This window comes from Ambystoma mexicanum, chromosome 2p, assembly GCF_040938575.1.
Source record: "Ambystoma mexicanum isolate Mex_15411 chromosome 2p, UKY_AmexF1_1, whole genome shotgun sequence".
NCBI classification, from domain to species: Eukaryota; Metazoa; Chordata; class Amphibia; order Caudata; family Ambystomatidae; genus Ambystoma; species Ambystoma mexicanum.
Genome location: NC_090923.1, coordinates 1,160,139,694 through 1,160,157,681, shown reverse-complemented (window position 1 = coordinate 1,160,157,681; position 17,988 = coordinate 1,160,139,694). Strand labels below are relative to the sequence as shown.

The window sequence follows — 17,988 nt, the reverse complement described above, 5'->3', positions numbered from 1 at the left end:
TCTGGTAGGGGTAGTTAGGATAGGGAGGCCTTCAAAGGCAAGTGTCCACATGTTTGGATCCTGTTCTTGAAGCAATCATACTAGAGGGCAGAAGCATGAAGAGTATGCAAAGCTATAGCAGCCCTTAAGATACATTGGCAATGCCAATACATACATTATGTTATTGAGCGTGGGGCACATTAGACGTTTGAATGAACACAGACCCACATCATTTAATTCAGCTTTACATTTATTTACAGTCATTAGCGTGTCCAATAGCGAACAGGCAGAATGTGCAATCTTTCACTGAAATTGAGAAAAGCAGGATCACACGTTTTTAAAGTCATCTAAGTTTGCTACCAGTTTGTACTTCTGAACATTGTTTTATAGTATCAGAAAGGAACACATCACCAAAGGGAGCAGTAGTTTTGCGGGTGGAAGTTTTTTCTATGCCTCGTCACACATGGAAAAAGGAATATGTTACGTCAGCAGTGGAAGTGGAAGAGTGGGTCGCGAGGGCAGGTTGCCCTTTAAAATAAATGGCTAAGATGTGTTCTTGCTTATCCCCACACAATTCACATGGAAAGCAGCAAACATTGAGAAAGCACTTATCAGGACATTGAAACAAATGTCACCCCGCCCCCCAAACAAATGGTAAGAATCACATTTAGGGACAACCATTAATTAGTAGTTCAGTGAATGTCCAGTGCTCAGAATAGCAAGCTGTTTCCCATATTGCAAACGTGAAGTGCGATGCCTGTTCTGTCCGCTTAAAAGCCCACCTGTGAAAAGTGAAGTCCTGAAGCTGTGCAGTCAGCCGTTGTCACTGAATGCAATCCATGACGTGGATCTGTAGTGTGTCCATGTCGGGTGCCTTGTACTGGCACTTGGGGCAGCAGAAGTCCGGCTGCTCCTCGCTCTGCATGCGCCCCGCGCCTGGGTGCATGTGGTAGTTCACTGGAACTGGAAGGGGGTATGGCACTGGATTCACGGAGTAGGCTACAGTTGTAGAGGAGAAAAAGGGCAGCTCTGAGTTATACCGCTCTGCATGCACTCTGTCTAATGAAAACTGCTGCTTTATACACGCTTCAAATTGAGACATAACCCATCTTACGCTTTGGCCCATGGGTAAAGCTCTATCTACAGCCATTGCTTGTACACATTAGGTGCTATTTCTTTACCCAATGTGCAGGCAGCCTTCCTTCGAAAGGAAAGCCTGCACACCCACCGCCTGCCTCACACTCTGTAAACACTAGCAACTGACCAAGTCTCTGACATAGGACTACATCTCTGTCATGTTATGGGTACGCTTCATCTGCTTCAATACACACTGATCGTGTCTCATACTGCAGCAGCTATCCCACTTTTTCTGTAAGCAGAAGATGTGACCTACATATATGCACAGTAACTTCATTCTACGCCGAAGGCTATGATAAGAGTGACTAAGGTGTATGTATGCATGAGCTTCCTAGCAGGCGAGCACAGAAGCAATCGGAAAATCTAGTCCCTTAGAGTGAATAGGGCACTATACATGAACTAGAAGAGCTCATGACCAATGTGTCTAGTGGCGCAGAAAGCATTCCCTCATGCTGCGCCCTGAGCCTGCAGGAGCGCGGGCCAAAGACACTAGCATGGGCAAGAGCGGACTCATGGATGGGCGTGCGCCGCTGGGGATTGACACCAGTGCCGCAACTACCGAGGGCAAACTGGCAGAAGAAAGAGACTGCTAGGATTTCACTTTGCAAAGCTTTCATTTAGTTTTGCAATAGAGCACGTCCTTCTTACAGCTTTCTGGATGGTACCCCAGCTCATTAAACACTCTTCAAGGGAACCAACACATACTTTGCTGTTCTTCACTTGTAATATGTCATCATCTGCCTTCCTTTCAGCATTTGTGTAAGCCGTTCTCGTGCTGTGATTGTGCTCCATTTTTCTGAGCTGCTTCAGGCCCTTGGAGAGTATGCAATATCAAAGGGAAAGGAAGTGAAGTCTACAGATCCGATGCAACAGCAAAGGTGCAAAGGACAATGGTGGATTTTCTTTTACTTAACCTACTAATCCTGCACCACTTCCAGAAGCAGTACCAGATGCAATACTGCTCCATTTAATATCAGTAAAAATACTACCAAGAATAGTACCACTAATAGTAGTGGCACTACCATCAGTAGCAGAAATGTTACTACTACTACAACTACTGGCATGTACTACTACCAAAATAGTACTACCAGTAAAAGTAGCAAACGTCATAGTACTAGTGCTACTGCTAGCAGTAGTCATAATAATAGCAGTATCAGGGGTAGGGTTAATAATGCTACCTGTAGTAGTACTATTACTACTACCAGAAATAGTTGCAGCAGCCGTATTACTACTACTCTCAGGAACAGAAGCAGCACTACTACCAGTAGTAGTATAACTATTACTATGACTCATACAACAGACATAGCATAACAAATAGTATGTGCCAGTACTAGGGGCTGTAATACTACAGGTAGTATTAATACTGTCAGCAGTGTTATTATTGGTGGTTGTAGTAATACTAAGCCCACCAGTAGCAATAGTAGCGCTACTACTGATGCTGCCACTAACAGCAGTAGTAGTTCTGCTACTACTAGTGGTAGTTGTATCTCTAATAATAACACTATTGTTACTAAAGGTACTACTACTGGTAGTAGCAGTAACATTATAGCTGTTAGAATTGCTACTACTGCTGGTAGGAGATACAGTGTATAGTAGTACCATTACCACTACGAATGACAGCACTCATACCACTATTGGTGGGGAAGGATTAGTAGGTAAGTGAGCTGTTGGTGTAAAGTAGAGGACATTTCTACCTTTTAATTTGCCCATTTGCTGCTTAATGGCTCGTCAGACTTCACTTCCTCTTTAAGGGTTTGAAAGGAACTCGCAAAACGGAGAAAACCCATAGGAAAAAAGTGCTTACAAAAATGTAGAACATAAGTTAGATGGACACATTTTATTCTTCTGGAAAATAGGCATGAACAGTGAGGAAAAACATTGTGTTTTCATAAAAACAGCATGTATACCCTTTAATATCCCTTTGGGACATGCCTTTCATTTCGCAGATGTAAGTTCTAAGCATTTAAATCAGTCCTTTTCACAAAGATTCTTGTAAACAAATCTGTATTCTGTCTCCCAGGAAAAAAAGTGAGGTTGTATTCTCTCGTTGTCTTTATTTTACACTTTCCTACTGTTAGGAAGTTAGGAGGTATTTCACTATTGGTGTTGGATTCTGGGAAGTCAACCTCATTGCACCAGCAAATATGTACCACAAAAGTCTAATAAACAAACTATCACTTCATAACAAAGCTGAGTAGGAGGGCGTTGACTAAGGTGGTCAGGGGTTTGGTGTAAAGCACAATTAACGAACACAAATGATTGCCGAGCAATCGACTGTCCCCACAATTAAGTAAAAGAATGCATCTGCGCTGATAATAGGTTTAAGTCAACGTATAAAAAGGTAACTAAAACATTTATATAATCACTGTTTGGTGTCCAAAATGGAACACGCACCACCCTTTAGAAATTACACATATTCAAGCTAAGTACTGTTAGGGGATTGAGATGTTACACACATTACGATACACCTTATAAAGTATAAAGCACTCCATTTCTCAATAGCGGAAATGAATGAGTCCAATTTCCAACCTAAAATAAAGTGTTCCTCAGTGTTCAAGTTGAATACTGAAGTTTTGGTTACTTTGGAGGAATGGCACACGTTATTCACAGTTCTCCTAGAGCAATACAATAGGTCCGGAGTGGTAGGTAGTAAGATAGATCATTTTAAAAATAGTTTTCTGCAAAGGAACGGGGACGATCCCAACCCCATTCATCCAGGGGGTACCCAGTCAGGATTCACATGCCCAGGTTTCACCACCAAAGGCAATAAAAGAATAGTCCCTCGGAAGGAATGTATGCCCAGTACTAGAAAATGGGCACTCAGGGCACTTCAAAATAGGAATGCAACCTAGCCCCACGCACCCTGATCAGAATATACAACAACCCCAAGCAAGGAAGGGCAGCAGGTTTTAACTACTCTCACTGTAGGTTGGGGTGTTAAGGTCCAGGGATCACACGAGTGTTGGGTGGTTCTTCTGACAAGTACACCATCTGGGTATGGTGGTTCAAATCTCTGTCAGTCTTAATATGGATTTTCAAAATCAACCCTGGGGGTGGATTTTGGGAGGCCAACCTATTATGATGGTCAATAGGAAAGACACTGGTCTAGTCAAACCAAATCAAGGTAGGTAGCAGAGCGGCATGGCTTAGACTCAGGAGGAGTGCAAAAGTGGACTAGGGCTACAATGAGATACACACACAGCATTCCAATAATTCCAGCTAGACAGACAAGTACACACATATGGCATACATTACTTACTGTAATCGTATTTATGATGCTTGTATCGGCTTAGATTCACATGCTGGGCATAGACCGACATCTAGTGGTAGGTGTAGAGTATTGTATTCTTGTTTTCGAGTCTCAAAAAGGGTCTTCGACTGAGCGTGCTTGCAATACTTTGCCTGGGTGACATGTATTGTACCCATGCTCCTTCACGCATCAAGGTCCCTCTGATTTTTTTTGTTTCGGACAAGAGGAAGCATGAACTAATGCACGAGTACAGAAGATAAAAAAGATGTAAGAGGTCTATGTACCTTCATCTCCAAGAGGGGAGGAAGGGCGGGCACATGTGCATCTAAGCAGATACAAGCACCAGAAATATGATTACAGTAAGTAATGTATGCTTTCTGAGGATTGTGGATCTGCTTAGAATCTCATGCTGTGCATAGACTAGCAGGCAGCACCAGGAGATCAAGAGATGCGGTGGGATGTTAGAAGGTACAGCGGCAAAGAGATGTCACACCACCTGACCGACCTGTAAATCACTCTTAGAATGTGTATCTAAGCAATAATGCTGTGTAAAGGTGTGAATAGAACTCCAGGTAGCTGCTTTGCAAATGGCATCTAAAGCTGCATTTGCAATAAAAGCTAAAGTAGCCCCTGTGCCTTGAGTAGTGTGTGCCCTGGACGTAAAAGATAAAGTTCTCTTTGAAAGAGAATAACATAGCTGAATGCTTTGTACAATCCATTTTGAAATAGCTGACCTTGAAACAGGATCCCTTTCTCTTCTAATGGCTATGGAAACATTTATTTAGGTAATACATTAAAGGTCTTCTGATATCTAATGCATGGAGGGTCGTCTCTGCTGAATTTGTAGGGTTTTGGAAGAAAGCTGGAAGTTCTATAGACTGATTGACATGGAACTTGGAGATGAATTTAGGAAAGAAGTGCAGATGTGTGCATAAAACCATTTTGTCCTTGTGAATGGTGACAAATGGATCTTAAACTTGGAGTGCCTGCATTCATTCAACCTCCTTATGGATGTAATGGCCATGAGAAAAGCAGGCTTATAAGGGAGATACTTAAGACTGGTTTTATGCATTGGCTCAAAAGGAGGGCCCATACGTTTAGTAAGGATTACATTCAAGTCCCATCCAGGAGTTGGATTTGAAATTGGATGGTGTCTTCTTTTGACCTCTTCCATAAAGGCTTTAATGACAGGGACTTTCCACCAAGAAACTTTCTTCTGAGAGCTGGTGTAAGTACAAAGAGCAGCTAGATGCACTCTCAGTGAATTAAAGACTAGCCCTACAATGTGCGAGGGTGTGCCGTCAATAGGATTGATGCTATGTGATCTACACCAAACGACAGAGTTTCCGTTCGGGGAGAAGTATGGTGTTCCTCATACCCTGGCGCCTCGTAAATAATCAGGATTTGGCTTATGCACGTCGCAGGAATCAGGACTGTGAAGATAACCCCCGATGTACCCAGGGACATCAAACAAGTCAATATTGAATTTAATTTCCTCCGAGAACCATTTAGAGTTGGAACAATCAAGCTCCAACCTCCCTTGGGGTCCTAAAGAAGGCATTGAAATCGATCTGCTGCCGAAACGTCCGGCCTATAGAAACGTGTCATCAATACAGATCCTCTCTTTGTGAACGTATTCGGGACGTAGACCTGGGATGTGTCTAGTTTAGCACCACGGGGTATAGGTACAAATGGACTCTATTTAGCTAGCTAGATAGGGCCATCAGCATAAGACTGGTACTGTGTAAGCTTTAAGTTGATTTAATCATACTTTTACCATACCTGTGTGTACAACATTCCATTCCAGTTGAGTGCATCCAAGCCACTCTACACATGCCTACCCTTAGGGGCATCCCCCGACTAGCGGTGTCAATATGATGCAGTGACGCCTCAAGGAGGCCTTGTGCCACAATTCTAGCCTCTGCCAAGCCCAACTTGAAGGCTTGTTGCTCGTCAGGTGGCAAAAATGATAAGTTACTCACCGTAGTGACTAACATACTCTTAGTCCTTAGTCCCCTTTCCTCCATACTGCATGGGGCGTCCCTTTCAATGGACAGGAGTTGGAACCTTTTTCACCAGAAAAAACCTTCTTCCCCTTTAGATTTAGAGGCGCGTGGGGGTGCGGCCCAGGGAGCATGCACTGTCCTCACTCGGCCCTCCGGCGCCAAACCCCAGTCCTCATTGATGCGTCGACAATAGATTTAACATTGCCGAATGAAACTAGTATTATTAGGGAGGAGGTTGGTGGGACGTATGGAGGAAAGAGGACTAAGGACTTAGTCACTACTGTGAGTAACTTATAATTACTCTTACGTCCGTCCCCTTTCCTCCATACTGCATGGACGATTACAACTAAATGCAGCCCCAGGGTGGAGAGGAGACCCTCCTTAAGCAAATAGGTTCCTGAGAACCACCTGTCCGAAAGCTGCATCAGATCTAGAGCCGGCATCCAAACATTAATGCTTGCAGAAAGCCGAGGGAGTGGCCCAAGTGGCCGCCCTGCTTATGACTTGCCAAGGGACTTGGCGCTGGAATGCGATGGCCATTGCCTTGACTGTGTGGGTGTGCATGTTGGCCGGAAGCGGCTTGTGCTGGCCCTCATACGCCACTTTGATGGCCGAGACCATCCAGCGGGATATGGAAGCCTTGGAGGCCTGATAGCCTGGTCTTGAGCCTCCGAAAGTGACGAACAGGGCGTCTGATTTGCGGAAGCCCTTGGTTCTGCCCAAGTAAAATATCAGGGCACGTCTGACATCCAGGCAGTGCAGCACTCTCTGTGCTTCGTCGTTGGGATCGGCAAAAAACGCAGGAAGAACTATTTCCTTGCTCAAGTGGAAAGCAGACAGCACCTTGGGCAGAAATGCTGGGTGTGTCCGCAGGACTACTTTGTCCTTATGAAAGGTAGTATATGGTTCTGAGGTGACCAACGCCTGGATTTCGCTGACTCTACGAGCCGAGGTGTGGCTGACTAGTAAGGCCGTCTTGATGGTGACCAGCCTGATGTCCGCGGTCGCCACTGGCTCGAAGGGTTTGTGCGCCAGGGCGCCCAAGACTATGTTGAGGTCCCACCCTGGGTGCAGCCTCTTGACTGGCGGGTAGAGCCTTGCGAGCCAGTCAAATGTTTCCTGATAATAGGATTGGAGGAGAAGATCCCCTCCTCAGAGTTCCTGTAAGCTCCGATGGCTGCGAGGTATGTACGGCAAGTGTCAACCTTCAGCCCGAGTGGGCGAGGTGCGCCGAGGAGGAGAGCACGTCATCCAAAATACATACCAGGGGATCGATTTCTTTGGAGTCTGCCCTGTGACAGAATCTGGTCCATTTGCTTTTATACTGGGCCCTGCTCCTTGCACCCTGTACGATTTCCAGATTAGCCTGTGAGAGGCTGAGGTGCCGCAGCATTACCTGCTCAGGAACCACGCTGTGAGGGCTAGTTGCTGTGGCGCGGGGTGGATGACTCTGCCCCCCTGCTGCACCAGAAGATGTGTTGGGCCTGTCGGGAGGTGAATCGGAGGCAACTCCGAGAGGTTGAGCGGCCCCAAAAACCATGGCCGGGCCAGCCATGGCGCTATTAGAATGATGTTGAGTTGGCGAGACTCCTTGATTTTGCAAATTACTCTGTGAATCAGCGGCATGGGTGGGAAGGCGTAAGCCTTCATGCATTTCCCTGAAGCCAAAATGCGTTGCCCATGGAGTCAGGGCCCTATCCCTGCCGGGAGGCAAACTGAGGGCACTTCTTGTTGTGCCAGGTGGCAAAGAGATCCGCCTGGGGCTGACCCCACCTGTTGAAGATCTCCTGAATAACTAGGTCGTTTAGCTGCCACTCGTAATTGTCCGCTCGCAGCCTGCTGAGCCTGTCTGCCTCCAGGAAGGTGGACTGCCGTGAGGTAGATGTCATTTCCAGGGCCCACTCCCACATGCTGATTGCCAGTCTGCACAGAGGAGGGGATCTGGTGCCTCCCTGTTTGTTAACATAGCACATGCTGGTCGAGTTGTCCATCTGGTTGAGGGCAACCTTGCCCCAGAGAAGTTGTAGGAATGCCCTGAGCGCTAGCCAGACGGCTTTCAGCTCTAGACAATTGATGTGGTAATCCTGCTCCTGTCAAGTCCAGGTACCGTGGACCGAGAGATCGTCCAGGGTGGCTCCCCAGCCCTCAAGCGAGGAATTCTTTGCAACGGTGGCCTGCGGGGTGGGCTGCCGAAAGGGCTTGCCCGTCCATAGGTTGCAGTCCCTGGACCACCATGTTAGGTCCGGGTGGAGAACGTTGATCATCTCGGATCATCTCGGAGCGATGGGGCTGCCAAATCGGGACGTGTAGTTAAGCGTCCTTCAGATCCCGGCAGCACATCCAGTCTCCCTTGCACAAAGTCTCCGCTATAAAAGCTGGCTTAACAATCTTGAATGTTTGCAGGGGTAAGGAGAGGTTGAGGGTGGAAAGGTCCAGCACAACTCTCACGCCCGCCTGGTTCTTCTTCTAAATGGCAAAAATCCTGGAGCAAAAGCCCAAGTCTTGCTGGGAGGCTGGGACTTCCTCCACTGCCTGGCTCTCTATGAGCGACCGGATCTCCACCAAAAGCATTGCTGTCCTAACCTGTGGGAGGGGAGGAGGAAGGAGAGACTGGGATAGGGAGGCGGTACTCCGTGGACACTACAGAGAGGATCCAGAGGTCCGTGAAATTCTGGCACCAGAAATGTTAGTGGAGAGCGAACCTGCCTCCCACTGGATACACGTGGACCCGAAGCAGCGTGTCATGCCGTCTTTCCCTCGGAGGCTGTCGCGGAGGAGGGGGACTGGAAAAAGCCCTTACTACTCCCCCTTTTTGTTGCTTGCACCGGTTCTGAGACGGCAAGCGGTCTGGCTGCCTGGATCTCCATTCCTGGAAGCCACGGAACCCTCCATACGTACGCCCTCTGTCAGAGCGCTGCTGTGACTGGGTGTACGACTTGGGCGTGGTCTTTGTCAAGATGGGTAAAGATTTGGCCTTTTGTGAGCTGTTTTTCTTCTTATCCAGCTCCTCGTCCGTGGTGGAGTGGAAGAGGTCCCCCCCCTCGAACGGTAGATATAATAAGCGTTCCTTGACGTCAGGGTTAAATTACGTCACCCAGAGCCAGGCTGTCCTTCTCATGTCCGTGGCGATACAGATGGCACGACCAGAGGTGTCAATATGGGCCACAGTGGATTCCATGAGGTCCTGCGCCACCAGCTTGGCCTCAGCGAGCCCCACCTTAAAACGTGATTGGCTCTGCGTAGGGAGTTCCAGGAGGAAGTCTGCGATTTCCCGCCATAACCTTTGGTTAGCGACTACCAGCATGGCGTCTGCGTTGGCCTGACGAAGATGCAAGGATGCGTTGGAGCAGAGTTTCTTGCCGTACGCCTCCAAGATCTTCTCCTCCTTGCCTAGCAGCGCAGCAGAGGAGGAGGCGGAGGACGACTGAGGCTTGGAGTATAGTGATGCCGCCGCGATCACTGAGGAGTGTGGCTGAGGATGGATCAAGAGCAGGAGTGTATCCCCCTCCATTTGCCTGTCCAGGCGTCGATTCACCGACTGGGCCGAGTGGGGCTTAAGCCAACCCTTCTTGGCCAGGGAGACTACATCGGTCTGCGCAGGAATCCCTGTCTTGGCAGAGGGGCGTCGCATGAGGACTTCAGCCAGAACCCCCTCTGCCGGCTGCTCGACCTCAGGCTGGGGTAGGCCCAGGTATTCCGCCAGCCCAGCAAGACGTTTGTGGAAGGCCCTAGCTGAGGATGGTGTGTCCGGTTCCTCCTCATCGTCGGTGTCCTGCAGATCAGGAGGATCCTGTGGAGGTGGAGGAGTAGTTGGAGCCGGAGGCTGGGGCACAGGAACCGCAGCCGGGGGCTGAGGAGGCGCTGGTACGGAACTGCCTGAGGAGTCTGCTGGGGAACCGGGACCAGCGGCTGCACTGGGGCCGGGGGTGCCGGTGGAGGCGCTTGTGGTGCCACTAGCATAGTCGGGAGGACTTCCCTGATGGCGTCCTTGAGGATAACCCCCATACGAGGTGACTTCATGAGGCCGAGGAACCTCTCGAAGAACCCCTCTTCACTGGCCGTAGAGGTGGCAGGGGGTACTGACGGGGTAGACAGTAGCTGCTGGAGCCTCTGCATACCCTGCCCATATGGATGCAGTGGCAAGCTGCCCTGCGCATAAGAGGGATAGGCTGTAGGTCACGGACCTAGTTGAGGCCAGTCCCACCTTGACACTCGTTCTTCTCTGAATTCCTGGAATGGTGTCGGACGGGTGCCTCTGTCTGGTACAGTGGCCATCTTTTCGAGCTGCCTGCCACGTGCCTGCGATGTGTTGCTCCGCTCGCTCGGCCCGGCCCCCTCGAAGTCTCTTGCGTGTGGATCACAAGGCCTACTCTGCCCCTCAGGCCTAGGCCCGGCAGATGCAACACTCTCGATCCGGGGGTCGGTAGAGCTGCGTTTAGGCACCCCCTCTGACATATTACTGGTACTAGGGTATAGCCCCTCAGCCATATTGCTAGTACAAGGGTGGAGCCCCTCGGTTGACAATCCGGTACGAGAACCTTCCGGTCCCTCAACACTACCACCGGGAGGATACAAGGATCCCTCAGCCCGAAGGCCGGTAGCTGCAGCAGCCTCTGTGCACGTGCTGGTATAAGGACCTGACCGGTCCCTCGCGAGCGGGAGAGTCCTTGGGAAGGAGTCTCCCTTGCGGGGTGCGATGGAGAATAGCGGTCCTACCTTGGCCTTGGCTCGATGTTTCATGATGTTCTGGAGATCCTCTGGAGGCGACTTCTGGAAGAGCTCCCTCCACCTGGCTAGTCTGTTCTTCAGTGCTTTCGAGGAGAACGAGCCACATGCTGTACAAACTTGCCAACCGTGGTCTGAGTCCAGGCAACGTAGGCAGAAGGTGTGGGGGTCTGAAGGTGGGAAGAGCCCGTTGCAGGATGGACACCTGCTGAACTCTGTGGAAGTCGACATGCGCCAGGGAGGAGTGTGACGCCTGAGGACTGAGTACCTGAATGATAAAAAGACAAAAAAGACAGAGAAGAAGTATCTGTGTGTGGAATTACATGACCGAAGCCAAACCCAGGAGCACTGTTGAATTGGGCCCGTTCACTTTGATGCAGAAAAGGGGACTGAGCTTTGGCGCCGGAGGGCGGAGTCAGGGCAGCGCATGCTCCCTGGGCCGTACCCCTGTGTGCCTCTAAATTTAAAGGGGAAGAAGGTTTTTTATGGAGAAAAAGGTTCCGTCTCCCGTCCCTTGGATGGTACTCCCCAAGCAGTATGGAGGAAAGGGGACGGGACGTAAGAGTAAGGAAAGGAAATCAACCAACTTCCTCCACAGCCTTTAATTCCCAGATGCTAAGAGCGCATCTGTATTAGCCTGCCGAAAGTGTAGCGAGGCGTTGGTATAAACCTTACGGCAATACAACTTCAGAGGTTTATCACCTTTACCGAGGAGGGCCATAGATGAGGAAACAATCCCTGACCCAGACTGTTTAGTGAAGAGGGAAGCCAAGGACACCACCGATAAATGGGGTTGTAGATGAGCAGTAAGGCAAAGCTTTTCAGATGCTAGATGCCGATATCCAGCATCCATCTTATTTGTTATTTGACACCTGAAGTCGGCCAAACGAAGCATTCTGTCATGAAACTCTTTGGCCGAGCATGGAATATCCGCCTTGGTGTCACTCTCCGATTCCTGGTTTGTGTCTTGAGAGGCCTGAGAGACAGGTTTGTTCGGGACAGGCTGTCAGGATTAATCAGGTGAGTACAAAGGCAGCGAATATGGCAAGGGAAATGTGCACAAAATCGCACAGTGAATAACCTTGAATCAAACAATGTGCACACAAGAACCACGACTCATAATACTAAAACCCAGGAGTGCAGATAGAGTGAAACAAAAATACCTATATATGAAAAGGGATGTGGGGTAAGTACTTAGAACCTCCTTATGACTGAAAGGAAAGTCGGCAAACTCCTTACCCACTATGCTCTTACAGATACTGACAGCGCTAAGCCCACGTAGAGGGCAAGCAAGGACAGGATGTGTGTGCTGACACTCTGGATGATACTGAATAAGGAACTTAGAAACAGTACTCACGAGAACCGGAAAGACCACTTGAATGTCAGTAAACCCACGAACCCAGTTGATCAAACAAGGACCCAGAAGGCTATAACAGCAATGGGTGGAGGATAACTAAATACCTAAGACCTAAGTCAAGGAGCAAGTAGGAATTGTGATTAAAGAAATAGTGAGGAAAACAAAAGGCATTCACACAGGGACTAGTTACTACAGCACCCCACACCTAAATAATCAAATGGGAAATAAATGCAGAAGAGAAATTGAAAACATGGCATGGATCCCAATAGGAAGTAAGGATCAGGAGCAGGGAAAATGATATCACAAAAGGAAACCTTACCCACCCATCCAAGGAGAAAAGGCAGGAAACTAAATCTAAAAAAGGAAAGACTAATGCATCAAGTTTTTTAGTAGCAAAGGACAGCATCAAAGAAATAGAAAACACAGGCAAATTGGGCTGCATCAAAGGGTAAAGCACAGAGAAAGGCTGCCTGCAGACAGAGGAAGACAGAAAGGGAAATCCAGAAAGCATAAATCAATTTAGCACATGAATCCAAAATCCAGGGCGGAGGAACAAGAAACAGGAGCTAGTAACTAGGCACAAAAGCTAGGAACAAGGAACAAGGGACTAGTCACAACAGGAACACTGCAACGATGACCAGCGCTGGACTGAAGTAAACTGAGGCTTTTAAAGCTGCTTAACGAGCACACCCCTCAGGTGTGCCGCCTGCTGCACCTGCAGCCACAGGTGTTGCCTATCCTCCACCCAACCTTGTCCTGCAAGGGAGGAGGTGAAGCAGTGAGCCAGGCATTCTGGGAAGCATAGTCATTTGAGTAAAGTAGCATGCTGGCTGCCAAAAACCTGGAATGGATCCGGAAGGGAAGTAACTTGGAAAATAAGGTTTTAGCGCTCCCAATTCATCACAGCACTGTAGCATTAGGTTCGGAGGAAATGTCCAGTAGAGAATAAACCCCAAAACATGCCCCCAAGTGGCCGGAACGGGAGCGAAGGGAGCGAGTCGTGACACAGGCAGTCCCTGTGTATTGGGTGTGCCCTCGTTGGGTTTAGGAACTGAGGTGGGGACCTCTTGCACTGTAGTAACGGGTGTAACAGTAGTAACCAGCATAGCAAGTAGTTGACGCGGTATAGGCGCCAATGATTTTATTTTCATGTGTCATGCGCATATTCTCCTACAATGGGGGGAAATCAGCTTGACTAAACTGCCTCTAGGCACCGGTCTTAGAAGTAGGTAAAAGAAGAGTAGAGAGTAAGTGGGAGTTTACTGGAAAAGTTGGGTTTTTAGATGTTTTCAAAAAGACAGCTACGAGTCCTGTGATCTGAGATGCTGTGAGAATGAGTTCCATAGACACGTACCCAAAACAGAAAAGCACCTGCCTCTTCTCTGGACAAAGTGGGGCACAGGAACCATTAGGAGATGTTGATCAGAAGAGCGTAACCATTTTGTAAGATAAGGGGAAGCAAGCCCATGGAGGCACTTAAAACAAGACAGAGAATCTTAAAAGTGATTCTTTGTTGGACTGGAAGCCAGTGAAAGGCCTTTTGATGGTGGGAAAGGAGTTAGTTGGAACAGAATTCTCAATGTGGAATTTTGGGCTTGTTGAAGTCATGCAAATTGCTTTCCCGGGGCTCCTGTCAAAATGGCATTGCAGTAATCAAGTTTGGAATTTCTTAGTGAACTGACCACTAAAGGTTGATCTGCCTCAGGAATAAAGGAAAGGATAGGTCTCAGGTGATCGCCAATAGTTCTTACTATTTCCCATAGGTGGTGTTCACAGTCCAGGTTGGATTGTCAGATACAGGCAAAATGCTTCACCTGGTGGACGAAAGATGTTGGAAGGTCAGAAAGCATGCAACAGGGGAAAGCTTGGTTGAGTTGCTCAAGATGTTTTTAGGACCAAATAAGATCAACTCTGTCTTGGAGGGATTCAATTGCAATTTGTTCAATGCCATTCAATGGTTTACTTCTGTGGTGCAGTCCAAAATATGTTGGGAGGAGACAGCTGAGTTATTTACACGCAGATACATCTGGGTATCGTCCGTATATGGACGGTAATGTTGATCAAACTTTGTAAAATCTGCATGAGTGGTTGAATGCACAGGTTAAACAGCAGCAGGGATAAGGAGAAGCCCCAAAGGACCAATCACACCCCTGGCATTTAACTAGAATAGTATGATCCAACCCCGACCCTTTGCATTCTATGGGATAGAAATTAGTCAAACCACTTTAGGGAATCCGAAGAAACATGAGCGACCTTGTTCAGTCTAGAGATCATAACATTTCGAAGTCAACAGTGTTGAAAGCTGCAGAGAGGTCCAGCATAACCAACATAGTAAGCTCACCCTTATCGGCAGATTTCAAAATATCATCCCAAACAGAGACAATGCTGTTTCTGTTCCATGTTTTGGGCTGAAGCCAGATTGTACACTTCCACAAATGTTTGCAGCTGAAATGTAACTGCCTTCTTAAGAATTTTTGCTGTCCAGGGAAGGCCCGCAATGGGACCGTAATTCTGTAATATATTATGGTCTGGAGAAAATATATTTAACAGGGGTTTAAGAGTTCTTGTTTGTTCATTAATTTATAAAGCGCACCAAACCCAGAGGTATCTGGGCACGTTGCATGGTTACAGAGGATGCATACAGAGAGGACAGCAAACCAGTTGGAAATATTTACAATAAGTTACAGGAGTTTACAAAAGTTACATGCCGATATATACAGAAAAGTCAGAGTAGTGCATTAATTAAACATCAAAGGATAGGAGCCAGGTTTTTGTATTCTTCCTAAAGCTAAAGTAGAATGGTTCGGCTATTAGGTCAACAGGTAGTGAGTTCCAAAATGTCGAGGCCATAACTGGAAAATTGCTTCCGCCTGCTTTTTGCAGTTTAAATCTGGGTGCATTCAGGCAGTGTGAATGTGGGGTTCTGGTACGGCATTCTGAGGTTTTTTTTGACAAATTTGTCAGCAAGATATTTGGGGGCAGATTTAGTAAGACATTTGTACGTAAGAGTTAAAGTTTTGAATTTAATTCTATCTTTAACTGCAAGCCAGTTTGTAGTATGTCTGATGACTGAGATATGCTGGGTTCTAGGAATGTTGAACACACTTCTTAGAGCATTATTCTGAAGAATTTGTAATTTGTTCACATTGTATTTACTCGAGCCTAGATATAAGGCATTACAGTAGTCTCATTTTGATAAGATTAAGGCTCTGGCCAGTATTTTACAGCTGGCTGTTGATATGAAGGGTTTGCACGCATTGATTAATTTTCAAGTGTACGCCGTGGCAGATGCAGTGGCCTTAATCTGTCTCTTTAGATTTAGAGCTGAGTCGAGGTAGAAACCTAAGATTTTCACCTCCTTGGAAACTTTGATATTGTTGCCATCGATATTGAAGGATTTAAACTGATGACTTAGCTTATTTAGTCTAGCTGCAGAGCCGACAAAGAGAAGCGCCGTCTTCTCGTCGTTCAGACAGAGGCCGTGGGTGGCCATCCATGCCTGGATAATCAGATAGATTTTATTTAATAAGGTTGAGTTGAGTCAATTACATGATCACCAGTGATGGGAATGAGAATCTGGGAGTCATCTACATAGTTAGTGTAGGTGACACCCAGATTATCGAGATCATCGAAAAGGGCTTAGTGAATATATTGTACAATGTAGGCGAAACACATGACCCTTGTGGAACTCCACAGGTGATAGGTATGGGTTCAGCTGAAGCATTAGGTGAAAAGACTCTTATAGTACGATTATCTAGGAATGATTGAATCCAAGCTTTAGCTTCATCAGAGAAGTGTGCAGCTGAGGTCAGATGGTTGCATAGGACCTCGTGATTAACTAGTTTGAATGCTACCGCGAGATCCAAAAGGAGGAGGAGGGCAAGTTTGCCATTGTCCTTTAGGTTGTCCATTTGATTTTTCAGATCTAATAAAGCAGATTCTGTTCCATTTTTAGGTCCGAAACCAGGTTGACGCAGACTAAGGAGATTATTTGTTTCCAAATACGACTGAATCTGGAGGTAGGCTGCTCGATCTAAAATTTTAAGCAGGAAGGGGACGGTGGTTATGGGCCTGTAATTAGTTTGTATGTTAGGTTTTTTTTAAGAGCGTGAGGACCCACAAGTCTTTTGGTTTAGAGGGGACGAAGGTTTATGAGGGTGGTGATGAAGGGCGCTAGTTCCCTGGCTGCCTCTTTAATCATTGGTGCCGGGCATGTGTCACCCTGGCATCTCGATGGTTTTAGAGAAGATATTATTTCAACTTCATCCTGGGTAGAGACAGGGGAAAATGTGAAGCTGTTACTTGGTTTCATCAGATTGGTGGATAATTTTGGTGATGGCAGATTCTTGGATAGATTTAGTTTTTTATTTTCAATTTTCTAGTTGTAGAAGTGAAATTTTGTTGGCTAACGCAGTTTGAATATTTGTACACTAAGTCTTATCCTTGATGCATGTTTCTGTTGAGGGTGTAGGTGACTAAGTCTTTCAAAATGATGAGGAGCTCTCTGGTACTAGAGCTAGCTTTGTAAATCCTATCATTGAAGGTGTCTTTTTTAGTTTGAGCTATCTCATTCTTATATTTTTTAGATAATTTAGCACATTTTACTTTATTGGCATCTGTGGTTAAGTCTTCCAAAGGGTTTCTGCACTTCTTTTCTCAAAATGTAAAGCTTTAAGGTTAGGGGTAAACCAAGAATTACGGTGCGCCTGTGGTTTCTCTTTGCACAGTTTTAAAGGTCCTCCCTTATCAATTGCTAGGTTAATCATATTATTGTAAATTTCAACTAAAGATGTAGGGTCTAGGCTGGTAAGGGTCGGCTTTGTGATGGGATGGAGTAGTGGTAGAAGGCAATCCATGGTTATATTGCGCTTATTTCTAGTCAATGTGGGGGGAGCCATGGGGTTCAGACTACATTGGGATCTGACTGGTAGTAGGAACAAAATCAAGTGATGATCAGTCCAGGCACACTGTTCATTAGCAATGACTTTAGTATCACAATTGAAATCAGCAAGCCAATCTAGTGTTCTTCCTTTGTTATGGGTTGGCAAGCTGATACGGTGGGTGAAGCAAAGTTCTGTAATGGTATTAGCAAGGGTTGAGGCATTGTGGTCATTGATGTCATTAAGGCCTAAATTGAAGTCACCTAGTAGAATAATCTGGGAGCAAGGTTTTCGTGTAAGTGGTGAGTAAAGATGTGATATCTTCCTCAAAGGATGAGATGGGTCCTGGCGGCCGGTATATGAGGTGTGTAGTTATGGTACGTGATGGTGGGAGTGGCAATTTAACTGTAAGGAGTTCTCCAGAGGGGAAGAGGAATTAAGGGAGTACTCCAAGTCCTAATTTAGTTCTGGCAATAAAAGCAATGCCTCCTCCTCGGAAGTTTCTCTATCTAGCCTTAATATGGTATTATTGTCAGGTAGTGCTAGTGACAAGGTTGGGCCTGCTCTGGCATGCAAACAGGTTTTGGTTATGGCAAGGAAATCTAGCTGGTTATTGACAATTAAATCTGCAATGTCTAGTGCATGGGCTACTAT

At 46.9% G+C, this 17,988-nt stretch overlaps 1 protein-coding gene across 8 annotated transcripts in view; it reads right to left on the bottom strand.

Moving 5' to 3' along the window:
* Positions 1-211: 211 nt before the first annotated feature.
* IKBKG (inhibitor of nuclear factor kappa B kinase regulatory subunit gamma) overlaps positions 212-17,988 on the bottom strand; it is a 1,113,418-nt gene continuing 1,095,641 nt past the window's right edge. For 4 of the 8 annotated variants that reach the window (XM_069645292.1, XM_069645287.1, XM_069645293.1 and 1 more), the window contains one exon: positions 212-978. In XM_069645292.1, the coding sequence (XP_069501393.1) occupies positions 803-978 (176 nt within the window). In that variant the 3' untranslated portion in view covers positions 212-802. The remainder of the gene's footprint in view (positions 979-17,988) is intronic. The other 4 variants (XM_069645286.1, XM_069645290.1, XM_069645288.1 and 1 more) reach the window with 1 other exon arrangement.